The sequence below is a fragment of the Crocodylus porosus genome, unplaced genomic scaffold (assembly GCF_001723895.1).
Source record: "Crocodylus porosus isolate Cpor-Errol unplaced genomic scaffold, CroPor_comp1, whole genome shotgun sequence".
Lineage (NCBI taxonomy): Eukaryota > Metazoa > Chordata > Crocodylia > Crocodylidae > Crocodylus > Crocodylus porosus.
Window position 1 is genome coordinate 110540516 of NW_017728886.1, and position 17797 is coordinate 110558312.

A 17797-nucleotide genomic window follows, 5' to 3' on the forward strand; every position below is an offset into this window, starting at 1 on the left:
CCTGCAATGAAAGAGCTAGGACATAGCTGTGCCCTTTTAAGTAAAGGTGAAAGTATTAATTTTAAGCTCATGATATGTACTTTGCTGCCTTTTTCTTTGCAGACTAAATGTCATCAGTATTGGCCTGATCCACCAGAAATAATGGAGTATGGCAACTTTCGTGTCAAATGCCAGTCTGAGGATTGCACTATTGCCTATGTTTTTAGGGAAATGGTGCTTACAAATATTGAGGTAAGTGCCTTCTGTGGCATAGGCTTGAATAATACTTTCACAGTGATATGAAACACTTCTGAAAGGTAGATTATTGTAGCAATGTGAGATGAAAGTACAAGCTTGTTTATCTTTTAATGGCTTTAAGAGGGGAGAGGGAGCTCCTGCTTGAAACTGCATCAGTAGCTATTGTCTAACCGTTATATCTTCACAGAGGCATACCTGGCCAGTATTGTGCTCTAGGTGGTAGTAGCACATGGTACAGGAGCAGCAGCCAGAGTTTGCTGCTGTGGCAAGAGGGGGAGATGTTGCTTCCTGTTCCTGCCAAAATGTATGTGGCCAATTAAATACCAATCTTTGGCAGCAAAAAAGAAAGTGAAATGTACTCCTGGCAGCAGCAAACCTCCAGCAGCTGTTCCTGTACCATGTGCTGCTGCTTTCTCCCCCTTTTTGCCAGAGCTGGAGCCACTGCAGGGAAGGTGCAGAGTGTGGGGAAAGGGGTAGGGATAGAGAAGGGGAAGGAGATGAAGCACCCCCTCAGCTCCATTCCAGTACTCCCTCTTAGACAGCACCCAGGGCTCATGTCTCTCACCAACCCATTGTTTTGCTATTATATCAGTCTGCTCTTATAGTGACACAAGTGAGCTAAATCACTGTAAGTTTGACTTTGAATGAAAAAGGGTTAAAGCTGCAGTGTTTTCTATACTTGTACTGTCATAGGATATTGCAGTCATAACAGTTGCATCCTCAATTTACATGTTTGACTTAGATCATACTAAATTTGTATGCAAAAGGGTGGTAAAGTTAGAACATGCTGTGAGCAATTGCGTATTATGGGTTAATACCGTTTTTTGCCTGCACAGCTCTGACTTTCTAGAAGGCTCTGTCCCTGTGGATGGGGTGCTGGAGGGTGTGCATTCTGGGAAGTTGCTGGTTTTCTCTCCCTGGAGCAGACTGAAGTTACCCTAACACAAGTTAGGTAGCATGGCTCAGAGTGAACCCTCACCTGACAGGGCATAACTTTGAGATGCTCAGAGGGCACTTAACAAGAGTTAAGAAGCTCCAGCATGCAGACATTCACATTTTAAGTGCCATTAATATGGTCTAAGTGTAACATATAACTTCAACCGTATAGTGGTCCCTGGGATATTGCTACAGTTGTTAGGTCTGTCTATATCCTAATATCATATGAATTGGTACATTTTGATTAGGTTTCTTCATGGGCTCCCCAAAGCTAAATGATTCTGCAGAACCTTCTAGTGAGTTGAAGTGTTAAAGGGGTAGTAAAATAACTAATTTAAGCCTCTGTTTTATTATTACTGTTACTGTTGAGATATGTGAAAGGAAAGCTAAATAGTTAAGGTGGCTCTCTACAGAACCAGGAGGCATACATTCAAGCTTCACACTGGACCTCTGCTGAAGGCTGACCTCCCTGTAAATAAGTACCTTGTTATTTAGGCTGGGAAGCCAAAGATGGCCAGAAGCAGTGCCAGCTATGTCCCTACACTGTGCGTCATTGGCTGCAGAACCTGGTGTGCCTTAACCACACAAGCCTGATGACCCATCTTGGCTAAGGCAAACCCTTCTCCATTAGGTGATTCTAATATACAATATCTTTGCAGTCCATTCTGCTTCACAGACATGCATTTAATTTGAGGGATTTTTTTCCTTGTCCTAAAGAGTTTGAGAGATGCTGACTCCAGGGTGTAATTAGGTTTTTAACTCCATCCTAATTTTGTTCCTTCAAAAGTAAACAAGCTACTAATTGAGTCCAACATCTCCATAAGGCAATTAGCAGAAAAAGCCAAATATTGTAACATTGCTTTGAGGGAAGAATCTTTAGAACCCCCTGTGATTCCAATTCAACTTTCAAAAAGCAGCATGAATACTCTAAAATGTATGTAAAGTGTTTTACCCTTCATTTGGTAATATATTGTTCTAATGAAAAAGCTGGCAAATGAGTGTGCAAGTCAAATACCTGACGCATTTATATAGATGAGCTCGTACTCCAAAGTTCCCATTAAACTTTTTGTAATTTCAGTTAATTTCAACCAGTTGGATTCCTGACCATTCTCAATTAGCCTGCTGTCTCTTCCAACTTGTAAGATAGCAAAATACCTATATATGATGTATAGTGACCAGATTTTTAATTAAATGTTAAATATGAATTGGAAGTTGTTCCTTTTGAACTTGTTTTACTTTTGAGTATTGATTGAAAAACATCTTTTAAACATCTATCCAGTTCATGGCTGTCTAGTTGGGTAAGCTGTTATTGAGTTTGCTAGTAACACTAAAAATAATCAGTTGTTACTGAAGTTACATCTCTGCCTTTTATGTTTTAATGATATGACAGCAAAGCCCTTTAGTCCCATAAAGTATGATGTATGCTGTTAATCTACTGAATAGACTGTATTTGACTATAAGGGGCTTGGGGGGTTTTCTGTTTGGTTGCAATATTCAGTGCCAAGTACAAATACCTACATTAGTGTCAATATGGGAAATGTCTTTAAACTGTATTGATTTATATTAACATTACCTAGCGATGGGACATAAACAGGTTATAAAACACTAATGACCATAAGTGCCATTGTTCTACTTATTGTCCTACTAGTGATAAACATGAAATGCCAGCAAAAGATCATTTTATTTCATCTTTAAAATAGGGTTATAGCAGTGCTTCAGGGCATGTCTTAGACAAACATTTTTATTCCTGGAACTCGAGTTAATTCACTGCCAATTAACTTGATTTAGCTAACACTAGGGTTTTTAGCATAGATTGACCACAAACTTTGTTCAAGCTAAAATGTAAAAAGTCTGTCCTGAAACATGAGATCATGGAGCATCTACATTAGTATTCAGAAACAGCTAAGTGGTGGGCTAATTGAGTTAACTGATGATCAGCTTGATTCATAATAGGTGCATAGCATCGTAAGAAAGTAGTGCTGGAAGAGACCTCATGCCATCATCTTGTCCAGCTCCCTGCTCAAGGCAGGAACATCCCTGACTAAAGCATCCCACCCAAGCTTCTGTCCAACCTGCTCTTGAAAATTTCCAGGGATGTAGATTCCACAGCTTCTCTAGGTAACTTGTTCCAATGCTTGACGGTCTTCGTATGTAGAGGTTAGGGACAGACATTACACATAAACTGGTTTAAGTGATCAGAAACTAGTTTAAACTTGTAACAGAACATAAGTTTGGTGCATATAAACCAGTTTCAAAATGGCTGAAACTGGTTTAAAGTAAACCTGGTTGAAAGTAGTATCAGACTTAACTCATTTGGGTCAAACTGGTCAATGCGGTGTCTGTCTCAAACTGCTTCCTGATTTAATTTAAACCAGAGTCCCCCAGTATCCCAGATGCTTTGCAGCCCTGGGCTGGGCTCTCTGATCCAGAGAGCAGAGCTGGCCCTGCCCCTCTGCCCCCTAGCTGGACCCCTTCCCTCCCTCCTGTCTCCCACAGCACGGATCCCAGCCCCACGGATGTGGTACGCTAGCTAATGCTGAGAGGTGTGTGTGTGTGTGTCCCCAGTTTCACTGGGACAGGACAAAGGCAGACAGGACAGTGTCCACTTAAGGTTTTTTGGAGCTAATCAACAGGTCAGCTGGTAAAGTCCCTCTGTTCCTTCCTTGGAAAAAGGTGTTTAAGAGCTTGAACTAAAGAGAGAGGCTTTTGTTTTGTTGATAGGCTGATAAATGCTGTTATTAACCCCGTGCTGGCTCCCTTGTCTGTCAGGTTTTCAAACAGTATGAAAAAGCAGGGAGAGGGAGATTGTATCATCAACAGATGTATGCACTGCCCACACCCCCTTTGCCTTAAAGTACTAGCCAGGGGCTGGGGTCTGGCAACACTCCTACTCCTTGAACAGCAAGCAGGGAAAAGCCTGGGACCGTGCAGGTGGGGTGGGGGGTGGGGTTTACATCCCTCCCTAGTCAGAGTATCCTGCCAGGGCCTGGCCACCCCCATCAGCTCAGCATTGTGGAAGGGAAGTGAGGGGTGCTCTAGCACCCCCTGGCTTCTAGCCTGAGCCGCTGCAGGTATGTGCCTGCATTTCCTCCTATCCAGAAGGAATGTCTTTGCAGTTGCAAGCTGAGTCAATCTAGTCAGGTTAGACTATCTTGCTAAGATTGAATCAATTCAGGCTCAGGTTTTTTGAATGTCTGTCCATAGCCAGAAAGTAGTTCATCCTAATATCCGATCTGAATTTCCTGTGCTGCAACATGAGGCCATTTGCATCTAGTCCTCTCACCTCTAGCCACAGAGAAGAGCTCACCTCTGTCATCTCTATCATTGCCCTTCAGGTATTTGAAGACAGTTATCTCATCTTCCTTCAGTTTTCTCTTCTTTAGACTAAATAACCCATGTTATCTTAGCCTTTCAGCGTAAGACATGCTTTGCCAGGCCTCTAATAAGTTTTGTTGGTCTCTGAAAGACTTTGCAATCTGTCCACATCCTTCTTAAAGTATAGTTCCTAAAACTGGACTCAGTACTTCAGCTGAGACCGCACCAATGCTGAATAAAGCAGAAGAATCACTTGTCTTGATTTGCAAGTGACACTCCTGTTAATACAACCCAATATACTGTTGGTCTTTTTTACAGCAAGAGCAGTGTTGGCTTGTACTCCACTTGCGGTCTACTGTAAACCCCTAGGTCCTTTTCTATAGTTCTGCAGCCAAGCCAGTCATCCTCCAGTCTGTATTTGTGCATACAGTTATTCCATCCCAAAGTGCAGTTATTTATCCATAATACAGAACTTTCGTTTAGTCTTTATTTCTTTAGCTTGTTAACAAGTAGGGATCCAGGTTTTTCATTTCCCTCAGGAAAATGGAGCAAACCACGGATTTTACCTTTTTCTGGAGGCAAACAAGGATTTCTTATTTTACTGGGGAAACCTGTAGATTTTTGCAGTTTTGTGACAAGCCGCTTGCAGACTGGCAGAGTTCCAGGTGGCTGGGAGGGAGTGGGAAGAGGGTGGTCAGGCAGGGGGGCACCATGTTCATGTAGATACACATGACCCCAGGCAGCTTAGAGAACAGCTCCCACAGATAAGTTGGCAGGTGGGGGAGTTGAGCAGGGCTGGGGCTGGGGCTGGTGCCCAGCTGGGTAGTCCCTGGGCCTTGGGGCCTAGGGCTGCAACATGTGGCCACAGGGCCCTGTCAAGGAGTGGGACAGGGCTGCAGACAGCTTGTCTGGGGGTGTGAAGGGGGTGGAGCCAGCTCCCCACTGCTGTGCACGCTCCCAGGCGGACAGGGGGTACCCATGCCCCCCAGATATATGTATGGGGCAGGGGAAGGCATGGGCTGCCCACTGCTGTGGGCCCAGGTGTGGGGGGTGAAACTGGCTCCCCACCTCTGTATGCATTCCCAAGAGACAGGGTGGGACCCATGCCGTCCAGATCTGTGTGTGGGGTGGGGGTGTGCGCTGCCCACTTTAGGCTTGTGCTCCCCATCCTGCTGCCTGCCTGCAGGTCCTCTGCATCCTAGGACATGTGACCCAGCGCTGCAAAGAACAGCGGATCTGTGCAGGAAGCTGCCTGTTGCTGCAGGCTCCGTGCTGTAATGGCCCCTGCGCACAACCCCACGTTACCACTGCAGCTGATGGGCAGGGGACACCTCACTAGGGCACAGCGGAGGCAGCTTCCTGCGCAACTCTGCTGTTGTCTGCAGTGCCAGGTTGCACACACTGGCCTGCGGAGGCACCGGGGTGTGCAGCATGCAACCCCTGCCCTGTGCATAGATGTTAGGGACACAGGTCTCCCTTGACCCCCCAGGAGTGCACCCTGCAGCAGGGAGCAGTCCCTCCCCGAACCCAAGCCCCTAGCAGGCAGGCAGCAAGGGCATGGTCGGGCTGGGTTCCACTCTGCTGCTTCAGCCACCACCTCCTACCAGGGGCAGGGGGCTGCAGACCTGGGTCCCTGGCCCTGTAACCTTGGTAGCTGGGAACCCCCTCTGGCAGGGTTGGGGGAACAGGATCTGGTGGGGGTGAGGGGCACCAGCAGGGCTGTGGAGGTTGTGGGGGGCAGTGAGGGGCAGCAGGGGCATTGTGGGGGGAGTGAGGCGTACGAGCAGGGCCAGGGGGCTATGGGGAGGAGTGAGGGGTACTAGCAAGCCTGGGGGGCTGTGAGTGGGGGTGAGTGGCACTCCAAGGGCCAGGGGGGTGGTTTTCATTTTTATCATGGATTTTTGGGGGTTTTATAAGAGAACTTATGATTTTATTATCAGGGAAACCCAGGATCCCTGTTAATGAGAATGTCATGGAAGTGAGGCGCTATAAGCATAAGAAGTAAGATGTGTTCTTAACTTATGCTAACTACTGTGTGACAGTTTATATGAAGTAAACTTTCAGAGAAGGCCAAACAGTTTGTAGTTTTTACAGAAGTTAGCCAGTTGAGTTGAAGTCTAGTCTTCAACCTGCTGAACTGAATGAAAGGGAAAAAACATAATCTTCCCTGGAATTTCACTTCTGGTTAGTTGTTATGTATTAGCTTATACAAGTTTAGAACTTGTTATTCCTTGTGAAGATGCACCCTGTTGTATAGTTTGTCTTACTAGGTAAAATGATGTGTTTTTGAGCTTGCTAATTAAGTATTGAGTAGGCAATTTTCAGTTTAATTCATGTTAACAAGCTGAGGAAAGCTGGTTCTCAGAGTTTTTCTAGACTGTCATAGGACCAAAGTTACAGGGGTGTAGGTTGTAGCTGTGCTGGTCTAAGGACATAGGCAGACAAGGTTCTTTGGGTGAATCTAATATCTTTTATTATACCAACTTAAAAAGTTGGAAAACAATTATTAAACAAGCTTTCGGGTTCAAAAACCCTTAGTCAGGCTAAGCAAGTTTCACCAGTTGGTGTGTGCTCTTTCTGGATGGAATGAAAGGTAAAGAAGCCAGAGGCTGGGCTGGTATGCATACAAGATAGGCAGTCAATGAAGATGTAGATTGAGGAGTCAGTGGGTGAGAGAGAGGCTGGGGGTGGGGGAGAGAGAGAAGGGGGATGAATAGTGGAGAGATACCTAGGGAGTCGGATGTTGGGCAGGTTATACTGTGTAATAAATCCAATGTCTATATTTAGTCCATGATTTTTAGTATCCAGGAGGCTGATGAAGTGGAGTTCATAGGCTCATCTCTGGGAAGTGGTTTGTAAGTTTCCTTTGAGGATCAGGACTGAGAGATTGGAGAGCGAGTGGTTTTCTTGTGAGAAATGTGCCTGACATCTGACTCTCTAGGTATCTCTCCACTATTTATCCCCCTTCTCTCTCTCTCTCTCTCTCTCTCTCTCTCTCTCTCCTTCATCCATTGACTCCTCAATCTACATCTTCACTGACTGCCTATTTTGTATGCATACCAGCCGAGTCTCTGGCTTTTTTACTTTTCATTCCATCCAGGAAGAGCACACACCAACTTCTGAAACTTTTAGCCTGATGAAGGTTTTTTGAACCCGAAAGCTTGCTTAATAATTGTTTTCCAACTTTTTAAGTTGGTCTAATAAAAGATATCAGATTCAGCCAAAGAACCTTGTCTGCCATAGGACCGAAGTGGAACTCATTTGTCTTCTCTAGGACGGTAAAGTTTTTTAGATAACTCACATTAAAAGTAGCTTCTTTTTCATAGTAAAGAATGGATTGAAGACGTTAATGTACTTTTTCAAGACTGAAAACCACTCAGTACCCAGCAATCTCAGCAGAACACCTTTAAAAATCTGACCCTACAAGAAAAGGTAGTGGCTATTTGGGGCTTAAAGGTAAAATAGGGAGTTGCAGGAAGTGGTCAACATGTTACCTATAGGTCAGCTTACAAAACAGTATACATTTCAAAAGATTTATGTAGCGTATGGGTGTTTTTTTTGTTAAGACCATGATTTGTGATTATGGAGAGACTTTACAAAGCTTTCAGTCTGTACAGGAAGCTACAGATATTTTGTTGCTATCTTTGAAACTTATAGGAAGTCTGCTGTGAAAGCAAACAGACCATTATATTACAAGAACTAAAGTGAATATCATTGCATCTGTCCTTATGAAGACAAATAGACTTTCCAACTATGTATCACATGAGGTTTGATTTCCAATAGGAAAGCATTTCTATAAAAGACTGAGTAGTTGTGCTCAGAATTAAGTGGCACAGATTCCAAATTTGCCTCTAGGGAAAGCTAACTCATAGGGAAAATCTGTTAAATGTAGCCTGTGACCTTTGTGTGAGTTGTATGTAATCAAAAGCGCTGGTGAGCCATAGGCTTTTTGGGATTTTTCTATCCCACTATCTTATTCCTTTCATGTCTGTAGTCTCAGATCAACAGATGGCTACTGGAAAAACATGAAATATTTGTATCCTTTCGTAATCTCTAAGCATCGTGGATAAATGTAGACTAATTCTTTGCCTTCCCATTCTGAGACAAAGATTGAAATCTAGCCTTGAGGCAAGGGTGAAAGAAAAGCACATAACAAACTAAATGCATGAAATCGTTTAAAATGGTTTAAAACCTCTTTCGGGGTTCTGACCACTAACAGATCAAGGAAAGGAAATTATGAGTATGGCTTACTGGTGGTATAGTTCACTACTTCCTGCTGTATTTTATGTATGGAATGAATGTTTATTTTCATTTTGTTCATATTGCAAAAAATAGAGAGAGGCCTGGGGAAGGTAGTTTTGTTAAGTTTTTACATCGAACCTTTCCTGTTATGGCACATCCTTTATTGTTGCAGTTTCTGGGCATTCTGTATTGACTTCATCTGGGCATGACCAGATTCTGCCATGGAACATATCACAGTGTTAACAAGGAGGGTGTAAAACATACTACTTTCAAAGATTGAAGAATTCTTTTTTTTTAAAAAACTAGTGCATGCCAGAAAAGGCTTTTTAAAACTTTAAAACATATGCCAAGAATATTATTAATTATAAATCGTTCAACCAGAAATGAAAGAATCCAAAATGTTTAAAAATGGATTTAATTTTACCCTGTAGAAGGTGCTTTTATATTTTAGCCATAACAAGCAATGTATACCACAAGTGAGAGTTGACATTTTATAAATAACTAAGTGGAGGTGATTAATTATGATGATCCCTTGTATCATAATGTGGATCATTTAGCATGACTTCGTGCACTATGGCAATGCAAATGAGGAAAAAAGAGCTGCTTTTTAAAATTTACAATTTGTCACGGCACCTGGATGTCACAGGAATAGAGAAAAATGTTTCCAAAATAAAATTAATTTAGCCATCCTAAACTATTCAAATTGGAAGTAGTAAAAAATCAGGGATTTCTGAAATGGAATGATACCTGCATTTGTCTTTCCTTCTTTCATACATCCTCACGCAGTTTAGTTAGTTCTTACCAGTTGTATTTTTTGCATCTAAATGTTTGGAAACACCCAAGCCCTGGTAAGTAATTGGACCGGGTTGTGTGAGTTAAATGGAGTAACAGGCTGCTACAACTAAAGAAGAAAGTATTGTGTGTGCAAGGGTGAAATTTATTCTTGAGTTTTATCCTGCTCAAGTGTAGTGGAATTTGGGCTTGTTGACAAAAAAGATGTCCACTAAAGAGGATATGTTTTTAAAATCAAATGATTATTATAGTAATAAAATAATAAAATTACCAGTCATCTTGGGAAATCTTAGCCAAAAGATATTGTATGTACAGGAGAAGGAAAAATGTTAAAAGAAAAAAATATTGAAGCCCTGAGGAATCCTGGGATATTTTACAAAAGTTGGGAATAAGTAAAACAGAAAATTGATGATTGCAGTGATATAAGGGATCTTGAAGGATCTTCTATTCTAGACAGATTTGCTGTTTGATGTCCATGAGCTATTAAAAGTACTAGGAATTGTACTTTTTTCATTTCAAGCCATTTCTACTTGACCTGAGTAAATTTATCATTTATTTCCGCGCCTCCCCCAAAAAAGCTCCAAATCCTACCGTATGTTACCTAGTGCAATATTTGATGCTGTTGATAGTCATCACTGACTGCTCTCCTGATATGTTCCTTTAGCACTCATCCGTATGACTCGGACTGGAATTGTAAATGAAATCTAAATCATGCTACTAATTCTCTGACTTCTTTAGAATGAATCAGAATTTCATCTAGCCTGTTTGCTCAGATTCACATGTACTTTACTTTCTCCAATTAATGAGAGCAAAAAAGATGAAATTGCAATATGTATAATTGCTGCAATAACTCATCTCCCTGAGAAAAATACTGAATGAATACCCCAAATTTGCAGAAGTAACTTAAAATGTTTTTTTCCTATGAGCTGCCTTCTGCCTATACCCATGTGTGGGATTAATTTCTGGGATCACTGTATTTTAGTCATGTTCAGAAGAGCCATTTTTATGAGCTGGAAAGTAGTTATATTGCCAACCAAGCTCTTTCCTGCCACAACATTTCAGAGCTGGGGATCTCAAATGGTTGGGCACATCAATCTGTCCCATCCATCTATCCTTACTGAGACTGAAAGTTCAGTTTTTTGGGTATGGGAACTTTTCTTTCCTTGCCTAGAGTGATTTTTTGGGAAGTTAACCTGATTGGTGTTAATTGTCACAGTTGCATGTTTAGAGTTAAATCCTGTTACACATTTACACATGTAACTGAAATGGTTGGCCCTTCATCACTGTTAGGGTTTTATTTCTGTGATGTGAATAGGGTGATCCAGGTACATGTGTACCTTGTGGAAATTGAAACAGAAGAGGAGGAGGGTCTTTCCAACTTTTAGCCCAAATACCCTAGTGGTTAGAGCATTTGCGCAGGATACGGAAGACCCGAGGTGTAGCCTTCCCTGTTACCCACCTCTCAGCAAAGTGTTTTAACCATCAGCGCATGGGCTTGGCATTGCTCTGAACACTTTCCATCCTTCCTGTTGAAATTGGTCTACTGGGCAGCCAGAAAGGGAAGATATGTTGGATCAAGAGAAAGAGAGCAAGCTAGAGGAAAGATGGCACAGTGTGGTGGTTGCTGTCTTGGAAGGGAGGGGAACCTGGGTTCTGGTTCCTGTCGCTATTGGCTGTTCTGCACCTTGCATTTCATATTCCTTGGATAAAAAGGAAAAATAATAGTGGGATAGCTTCTGCCCAGCAGGTGAACTGCATGGATCCTACTCCTTTGGCATCAAATAGATCTTTGCTAGGCCATAGAAATTTTATGGCTAGAAATGGAATCTAGGGATGTTGGATTATCTGTCTGCCTTGCAAATGGGCGGGGCAAGCTGACAGTATCTTCAGAGTTAGACAGATCAGGAAGCTGAGGTGGTTTTGAGCCAAGTCTTATTAGAACACCTACTTTGCATTAGCATAAAGGATTTATATGGCACCACCCAGGAAAATGTCACACTTCTAGAAAATGAGTGAAAATTAATGAAATGATGTCATCCAAAGTGTGACCACAGTGTGAATTTTCCTCATTTGTTTCAAACTGAGTAATGATGGCAGCTAATATTTAAGTGTCAATATCACTATTGTGCTGTTGCTGAAACTTAGAAGGCAGAACATGGTGAAGATTTTTTTAGTCTCTTGGACGTGGCACGTCATTTTGACACCATGGGCGTGGACAGATGTTTGTGGTGCCATAGAACTTTATCACTACAAAAACTGTGTGCTATGGGGATATACAGATATTCCAGTGCAAGCAGAGGACAGACTGATAGCAAATAAGGATTAACTAAGAGCAAATTGTGACAAACAAGCTTATCTTTAACAAAATAGCTACTTGAGTAGATGAAGGGAATGTAGTACATGTAGTATATCAAGACTTCAGTAAAGCTTTTGACAAAGTTTCATTTGACCTTACAAACAACCTGGAAAAGTATGGGCCTGACAAAACTTGTAAGGTGGATAGACAACTGGCTTGATAGCCACAAGCAAGGTGTACTTATAAATGGATCCATGTCAGAATGGCTGGAGATTTCAACTAGAGCCCTACAAGGATCTGTCCTGGCCAGTGTTTGCTGTTTATTAATGATTTGGATGCTGGTATAGAAACCTTCTTGAACAACTTTGCAAATAACACTGAATTGAGAAGGATTGCAAGTATATCAGAGTGTGGCAGGACGGGGACCTAGGAGCGGCTGTGATCTCTCCTAGCGCCCCCTACCGTGCCAAGTTGGTATAAAATGCACCCTTGTTCTCGCCCGCCATGTCTTTGATGGTATGGATATTAAGGGAGGCTGCCTTTTGTCCTCTTTGGCACGGTACCCCTGACGTACTCTGGCCTGTGCCCTGTCTACGGTGATCCTGGGCACTCCCGCCTCAAGGGCTACGCATGGCTCCTACCACCCCTAATACCACACCCCAAGACTCTCAGATGTCCCAGACATTGTTTAGTCGAGTACTGTTGCCCACGCCCTCACGGATGCCCTCTGGGCTTGTCTTCTACTCGTGACCCACCCCGGGACCCTTCTCTGCACCCTCCCCCTCCCTGGGGCTTCTCCTACAATCGCCCTCCCTGGGACTTCTCCTATCTCTGTATTCTCGCCCGCACCGGGGCCTTGCTCTGCGCCCTCGTAGCCCGCACTGGGGCCTTGCCTCGTGACTCCCCGCCCGCACTGGGGCCTCGTCTCGCAATTGGGGCTCAAGTGGCCGTAGCCGTGCCTGGCCCCCAAATTCCCCTCCCGGGGGCTTCTGTTCCTCTGTGCGCCCTCCCTGGGGGCTTCTCACAATTGGGGCTCAGGTGGTCGTAGCCGTGCTTGGCCCCCAATGCACTGTGCCCCTTCTCGGGGCTGGGATCAGTGCACCCCCGCCTTGGGTCTACAAACCCCACTGAGGCTCAGGTGGCTGTAGCCGTGCCTGGCCCCAGACCCGCCTTCTCAGGTCACTCGCCCGCACTGGGGCTCCTTGCCTGTGCGCTCGCCTGCCCTGGGGCTTCCCCCCTCACGACACTGCCCCACTGCGGCTGGGGTCTATACACCCCCAAAACGCGGCACCTCTCTGGCACCAGGAACCCCCATGCTACTTGGGAGCTCCCATGAGGCCTCCTCCAACCCCTACAGCCTCACTCGGTCATCCGGTATAACAACCAAAAGCAATAACATAAGCCAGTTGGCTGCAACTCAAAGATAAGCCTCCTGGCTAACGCAAACTCTAAACCATCAGGCTATTTATCCTCCTCAAATCCCTGCCAGGGCTTCCTCCACCTGGTCTCCTTGCATGGAAGCTGTTCTGGCCATCAGGCTTCTCTACTCTGCCTGCCTGAACAGAGCTCTGACTTCCTCGGTTGCCAGAGGCGAACTGCCTGCTTGGCCACAGCCTAGGCTGTTTATATAGGCCAGGCCCTGCCCCTTCCGGTCAGCTGACCAACCTGCGGTTGCCCCGGCAACCAACACCTGTAACTCTTTCTAGGATCAGGGCACTTCAATACCCTGCAACACAGAGAACAAAAGTGTATTTCAGAAGGATCCTGGCCGATTGGAAAGCTGGGCTGAAGCTAATAGGATAAACTTCAGTGCTTACAAATGAAGACCTCAGGAAGTATAACCAAAAACACAAATACAAAATGAGTGATTCTTGACAGCCATACAGAGAAGGATCTTGGGGATCTTGGTGGATTACAGACTCAATATGACTGCAGCGTGACGTAGTTGCACAAAAGGTGAATGAGGTTTGGGCTGCATCACTAGAAGCATTAGATGCAAAACACGGGATGTGATAGTGCCTCTTTGCTCAGAGCAGGTTAGACCTCATCTAGAGTATTGTGTGCAGGTTTGAATTTCACATTTTTAAAAGGTCATGGAGAAATTATAGAGGGTTAAGGGTGGGCAATAAAAAAAGATAAAGGGCTTAGAAGGCAGGTCATACAAGGAGAGGCTGAAAGAAATACTTGTAGGCATGTTCAGTTTGCAGAAAAGGTGCTTAAGAGGGGACATGATAGCAGCCTTCAGATACTTGAAGGGCTGCCATAAAGAAGAGGGAAAATATCTCTATCATTCTCTGCAGAAGACAGAACACAGGCCAGTGGTCTGAAGTTGAGGTTTAGATTGGATATCAAGAAAAACTTCACCGTTAAAGGAGTGAGGAAGTGGAATAGACTGCCTTAGAGAAGTTGTTGAATCTCCATCGCTGGAGGTGTTCAAGAAGAGGCTGGACAAACATTTGTCTAGGAGTAGCTATGTCTGTGCTCTACTATGGGTTTTTCCCGTGTGTCTGGAATTCACTGGTTACCACATGGGGTTGAGAGAGAATTCCCCCCCCTTCCTCTTACTACATGTGTCAGAATTTGTTCTGTGCTTTGCTTTGCATTGCTTTGCTTTGTTTTGTTTTCCCATTTGGTAGCATTGGGTGTTGGCTGCAGCCTGAAGATTTTGATTTGGGTATGCCGATGTACCTACTGGGACTTAAATCTGGAGGTTTGGGGCTAAAGGGTCTTGCCCCTCTGCTCAGGTTTGGACTGATCACCATATTTGGGGTCAAGAAACAATTTTGCCCCATGGTTGGGTTCAGATTGGTACAGACTGTGGGGTTTTTTTGCTTTTCTCTGTAGCAGGTAGCACTTGGATTTCTTGAACGTATTTTCACAACCTTTGCAGCCACAAGACATTGGCTGCTGTGGCCCGTACCTTACCTGTGGTAAACTAGGGCTTTATGCCTTGTGTTTTGCAACAGGGTTAACTATGTAATGTCCCACAGTGGGCTGTCAGAGACCTATCTGCTTTCCCACCCTCCTTCCCTCCAAGAGGAAGAGAGGGAGCATGGAGGACTGCGCGATGCTGAAGGTCCAAAGGATGCCCTATAGCTTTACATTTAACTAGACAAGTATTACACATGGAGCTACAAAATATCCTGCTATAAGAAAGATGTCTTTGAAAGAGAAACAGTTCTGTCATGGATCTGCTACCTTTATTGCGCTTCCAACAGTGTGAATGAATGATGCTTGTATTTTTTTTTTTCCTTTTTTGTGGCCATTTAAAGCATGGCCCATGAGACAATGCTTGGGAGCATAACCACTCATTATTTTCCAGTTTGACCAGTAGACCACAATACAATTCCCCAAATCACTGAAAAAAAGGTTTTGAAAAGTTACGTAAAGGGCACATCTACACGAGGCACATTAATGCACATTAGCCTAATTTAATGCTTGTCAAGAGCATGCATCAACACATGTATGCCCTTAATGCACATTTGAAATGATGAATTTAAGCTAATTACCAAGCCTTCTGATATCTAGCTTAAATCTACCCTTTGCCAGCTTGTGAATGTTATTTTTTGTCACTCCTGGTAGTGCTCGGGGGAACAGGGCCTGCCGGTCCCCCCTGACTAGTTCGTAAACGGCCACAAGATCCCCCCTCAGTCTTCTCTTGTAGAGGCTGAACAGGTTCAGGTCTCATAGCCTGTCCTCGTAGGGCCTCCCCTGCTGCCCCCTGATCATGCGAGTGGCCCTCCTCTGGACCCTCTCCATGTTGTCCATATCCCTGCTGAAGTGTGGCGCCCAGAACTGGATGCATAACTCCAACTGTGGCCTGACGAGTGTCACATAGAGGGGGAGGATCACCTGCTTCGAACTGCTCAAGATGCATCTGTGGATGCATGACAAGGTATGGTTGGCCTTCCTGACCACATCCCCACGCTGTCGGCCCTTGTTCATTTTTTCATCAATAATGATTCCAAGATCCTTTTCTGCCTCTGCACTGACGAGAAGGGAGTTACCCAGGCTGTAGGTATGCAGCCGGTTCTTCCTCCCCAGGTGCAGCACCTCCAAGAGGCCTCCTTGGAGAGGTCCACTGTGAAGAGGGCACAGGTGCAGTCAGCCCCTCACCCCGGTTGTCCAGGGGCAGGGGAGGCAGGCTGCCTGCGTCCAGCACCCAGCCAGCTGCCAGTCCCAGGGGAGCAAGGAGGGGTGGGGGGCTCAGCCAGAGGCTGCCAGGGCCCAGGCCTGCCCAGCCAACTTATCATGGTTCCTGGGCATCAATGCATAGCTGATCCCCTCTCTGAAGCCAGGCAGTGCACAGCCCCTGATACAAAACATCTTGTCTCTGAAATGTTGCAAACTCTCACAAAATACTTGTCGCTGGTGCAACCTCTGTCGCTTATTTGACTTCTGTCTGATTCTGATACTTTGGTCACTGATTCGACTTCTGTCTCTTGCCTCTGCAGAGCCAACATCTCAAGATGGGGGAGAGCCCACCAGCCCCAGGGGGGATCCCATGTTAGGGTCACCACCACCCACCTCTGGAGCAGTCCAGTCCAGCGGCTGCTGCTCCAATGGCTGGTGACGGTGACAGAAGAAATGTGGGAGCAGGCATGGGAAGCGTGGAAGCAGGTCTGGAAGGTGGAGGCATGGAACCAAGTGCAGCAGGGCCACTTGGCCTGCATGGAGGCCCTGGAGTGGAAGTGCCTGGAGCAGGAGGATGCCGACTGCCAGGCCATGGAGATCCTCCTAGCCCTGGTGGGCATGTACATGTTCCCTGCTGCCTGGTCCCTATCCACGGCCCCACAGGGCCCCTTAGTCCTGGCTGCCACCTGGCAGCAGGCCCCATCTGGCCCTGGTAGGAGGTCCTAGGGTGCCTCCTGCCTGCCAGACCCCTTGGCCCGGCCCCCGTCCTGGACCTGCTGCCACCTGCCTAGGCCTGGTCCCACTGCAGTCCCCCACACCATGCAGCCAAAGACCCAGCCCCGCATGAGGCCTCCATGTGCTGGAGTCACTGCAGTCCCCAGACCCACAGAGAACATCTAGGGTCTGGGCACCTGTCCTAGGTTCTGCCTCCATGGTCCCCCAGTCTGGGTTTGAACAGCCAAAGTGTTGTAAATAGTTTTCAATATGTATGTAGTTTGTCTCTTGTATATAGTTTGCTTCTTGTAAGTGGGTTTTTTATTGTTGGTGGGTGGGGAGAGTGGTGGATGGGCACTTGTAAGGAGGGAGTGGGTGGAGGTGTTGGTTTTTAGGGCAAAGTTTTTTGGGTTTGGTTTTTTTTTTTTATTTTACCCACGTGTGTGCCCTGAGAGTGGTGCTGTGGACCAAGATAATATTATGAAGCTGTGGTTTTCAAGTTATTCCCTGTACATGTTTGACAACTGAACAAATGTCAAGTAACTAAAACCCATTTAAATGTGTTTGAGGAGTTGCTCTTGTGTTTTGAGAATCAGTAGCATGTAAAGCAATGGAAGGTTCTGAGATGTGATACAGTTAAATGAAAAAATGCTCTTCATACAATAGAATCCCAAAACTAATTACACTTTCATTAAGCTGAATAATAGGGCTGTGTGAAGCTTTGGTCACTGATTCAATTTGGTGGAGATTCAGCAGCCGAATCTCTGAATCCGAAATAAATCAAGAGACCCTTTAATCTCTGCAAATGGAATTGGAACCCTCCAAATCGATTTGGAGAGAGTTGATGATTTGGACATAGACACAGCTTTAAATGGTTTTTCTACATACCTCAAGATACCAGGCAGCTCGTGAACGCTGAGATTTTGGATGGAGCTTCCCATGGGAGCACGGCGGGCAGAGGTCCCCAACTCATTCCATGGTGGACCCAGAAATGGACCAGAAGCACTTCCGGTCTACTTCTGGGTCCGTTGTGGAGTGCATGGGAGATCCTGCTGCCCTCCAGCTCGGCAGCTGGTGCCTCCCGGGCCTGGGGGGGCACCCAGGGTCCCCCTGAGGCTGATTGCCGAGCTG

General features: G+C 45.3%; 1 protein-coding gene across 2 annotated transcripts in view; it reads left to right on the forward strand.

Moving 5' to 3' along the window:
• PTPN3 (protein tyrosine phosphatase, non-receptor type 3) overlaps positions 1–17797 on the forward strand; it is a 215595-nt gene that overhangs the window by 180515 nt on the left and 17283 nt on the right. For both annotated transcript variants that reach the window (XM_019540646.1, XM_019540653.1), the window contains one exon: positions 103–231. In XM_019540646.1, the coding sequence (XP_019396191.1) occupies positions 103–231 (129 nt within the window). The remainder of the gene's footprint in view (positions 1–102; positions 232–17797) is intronic.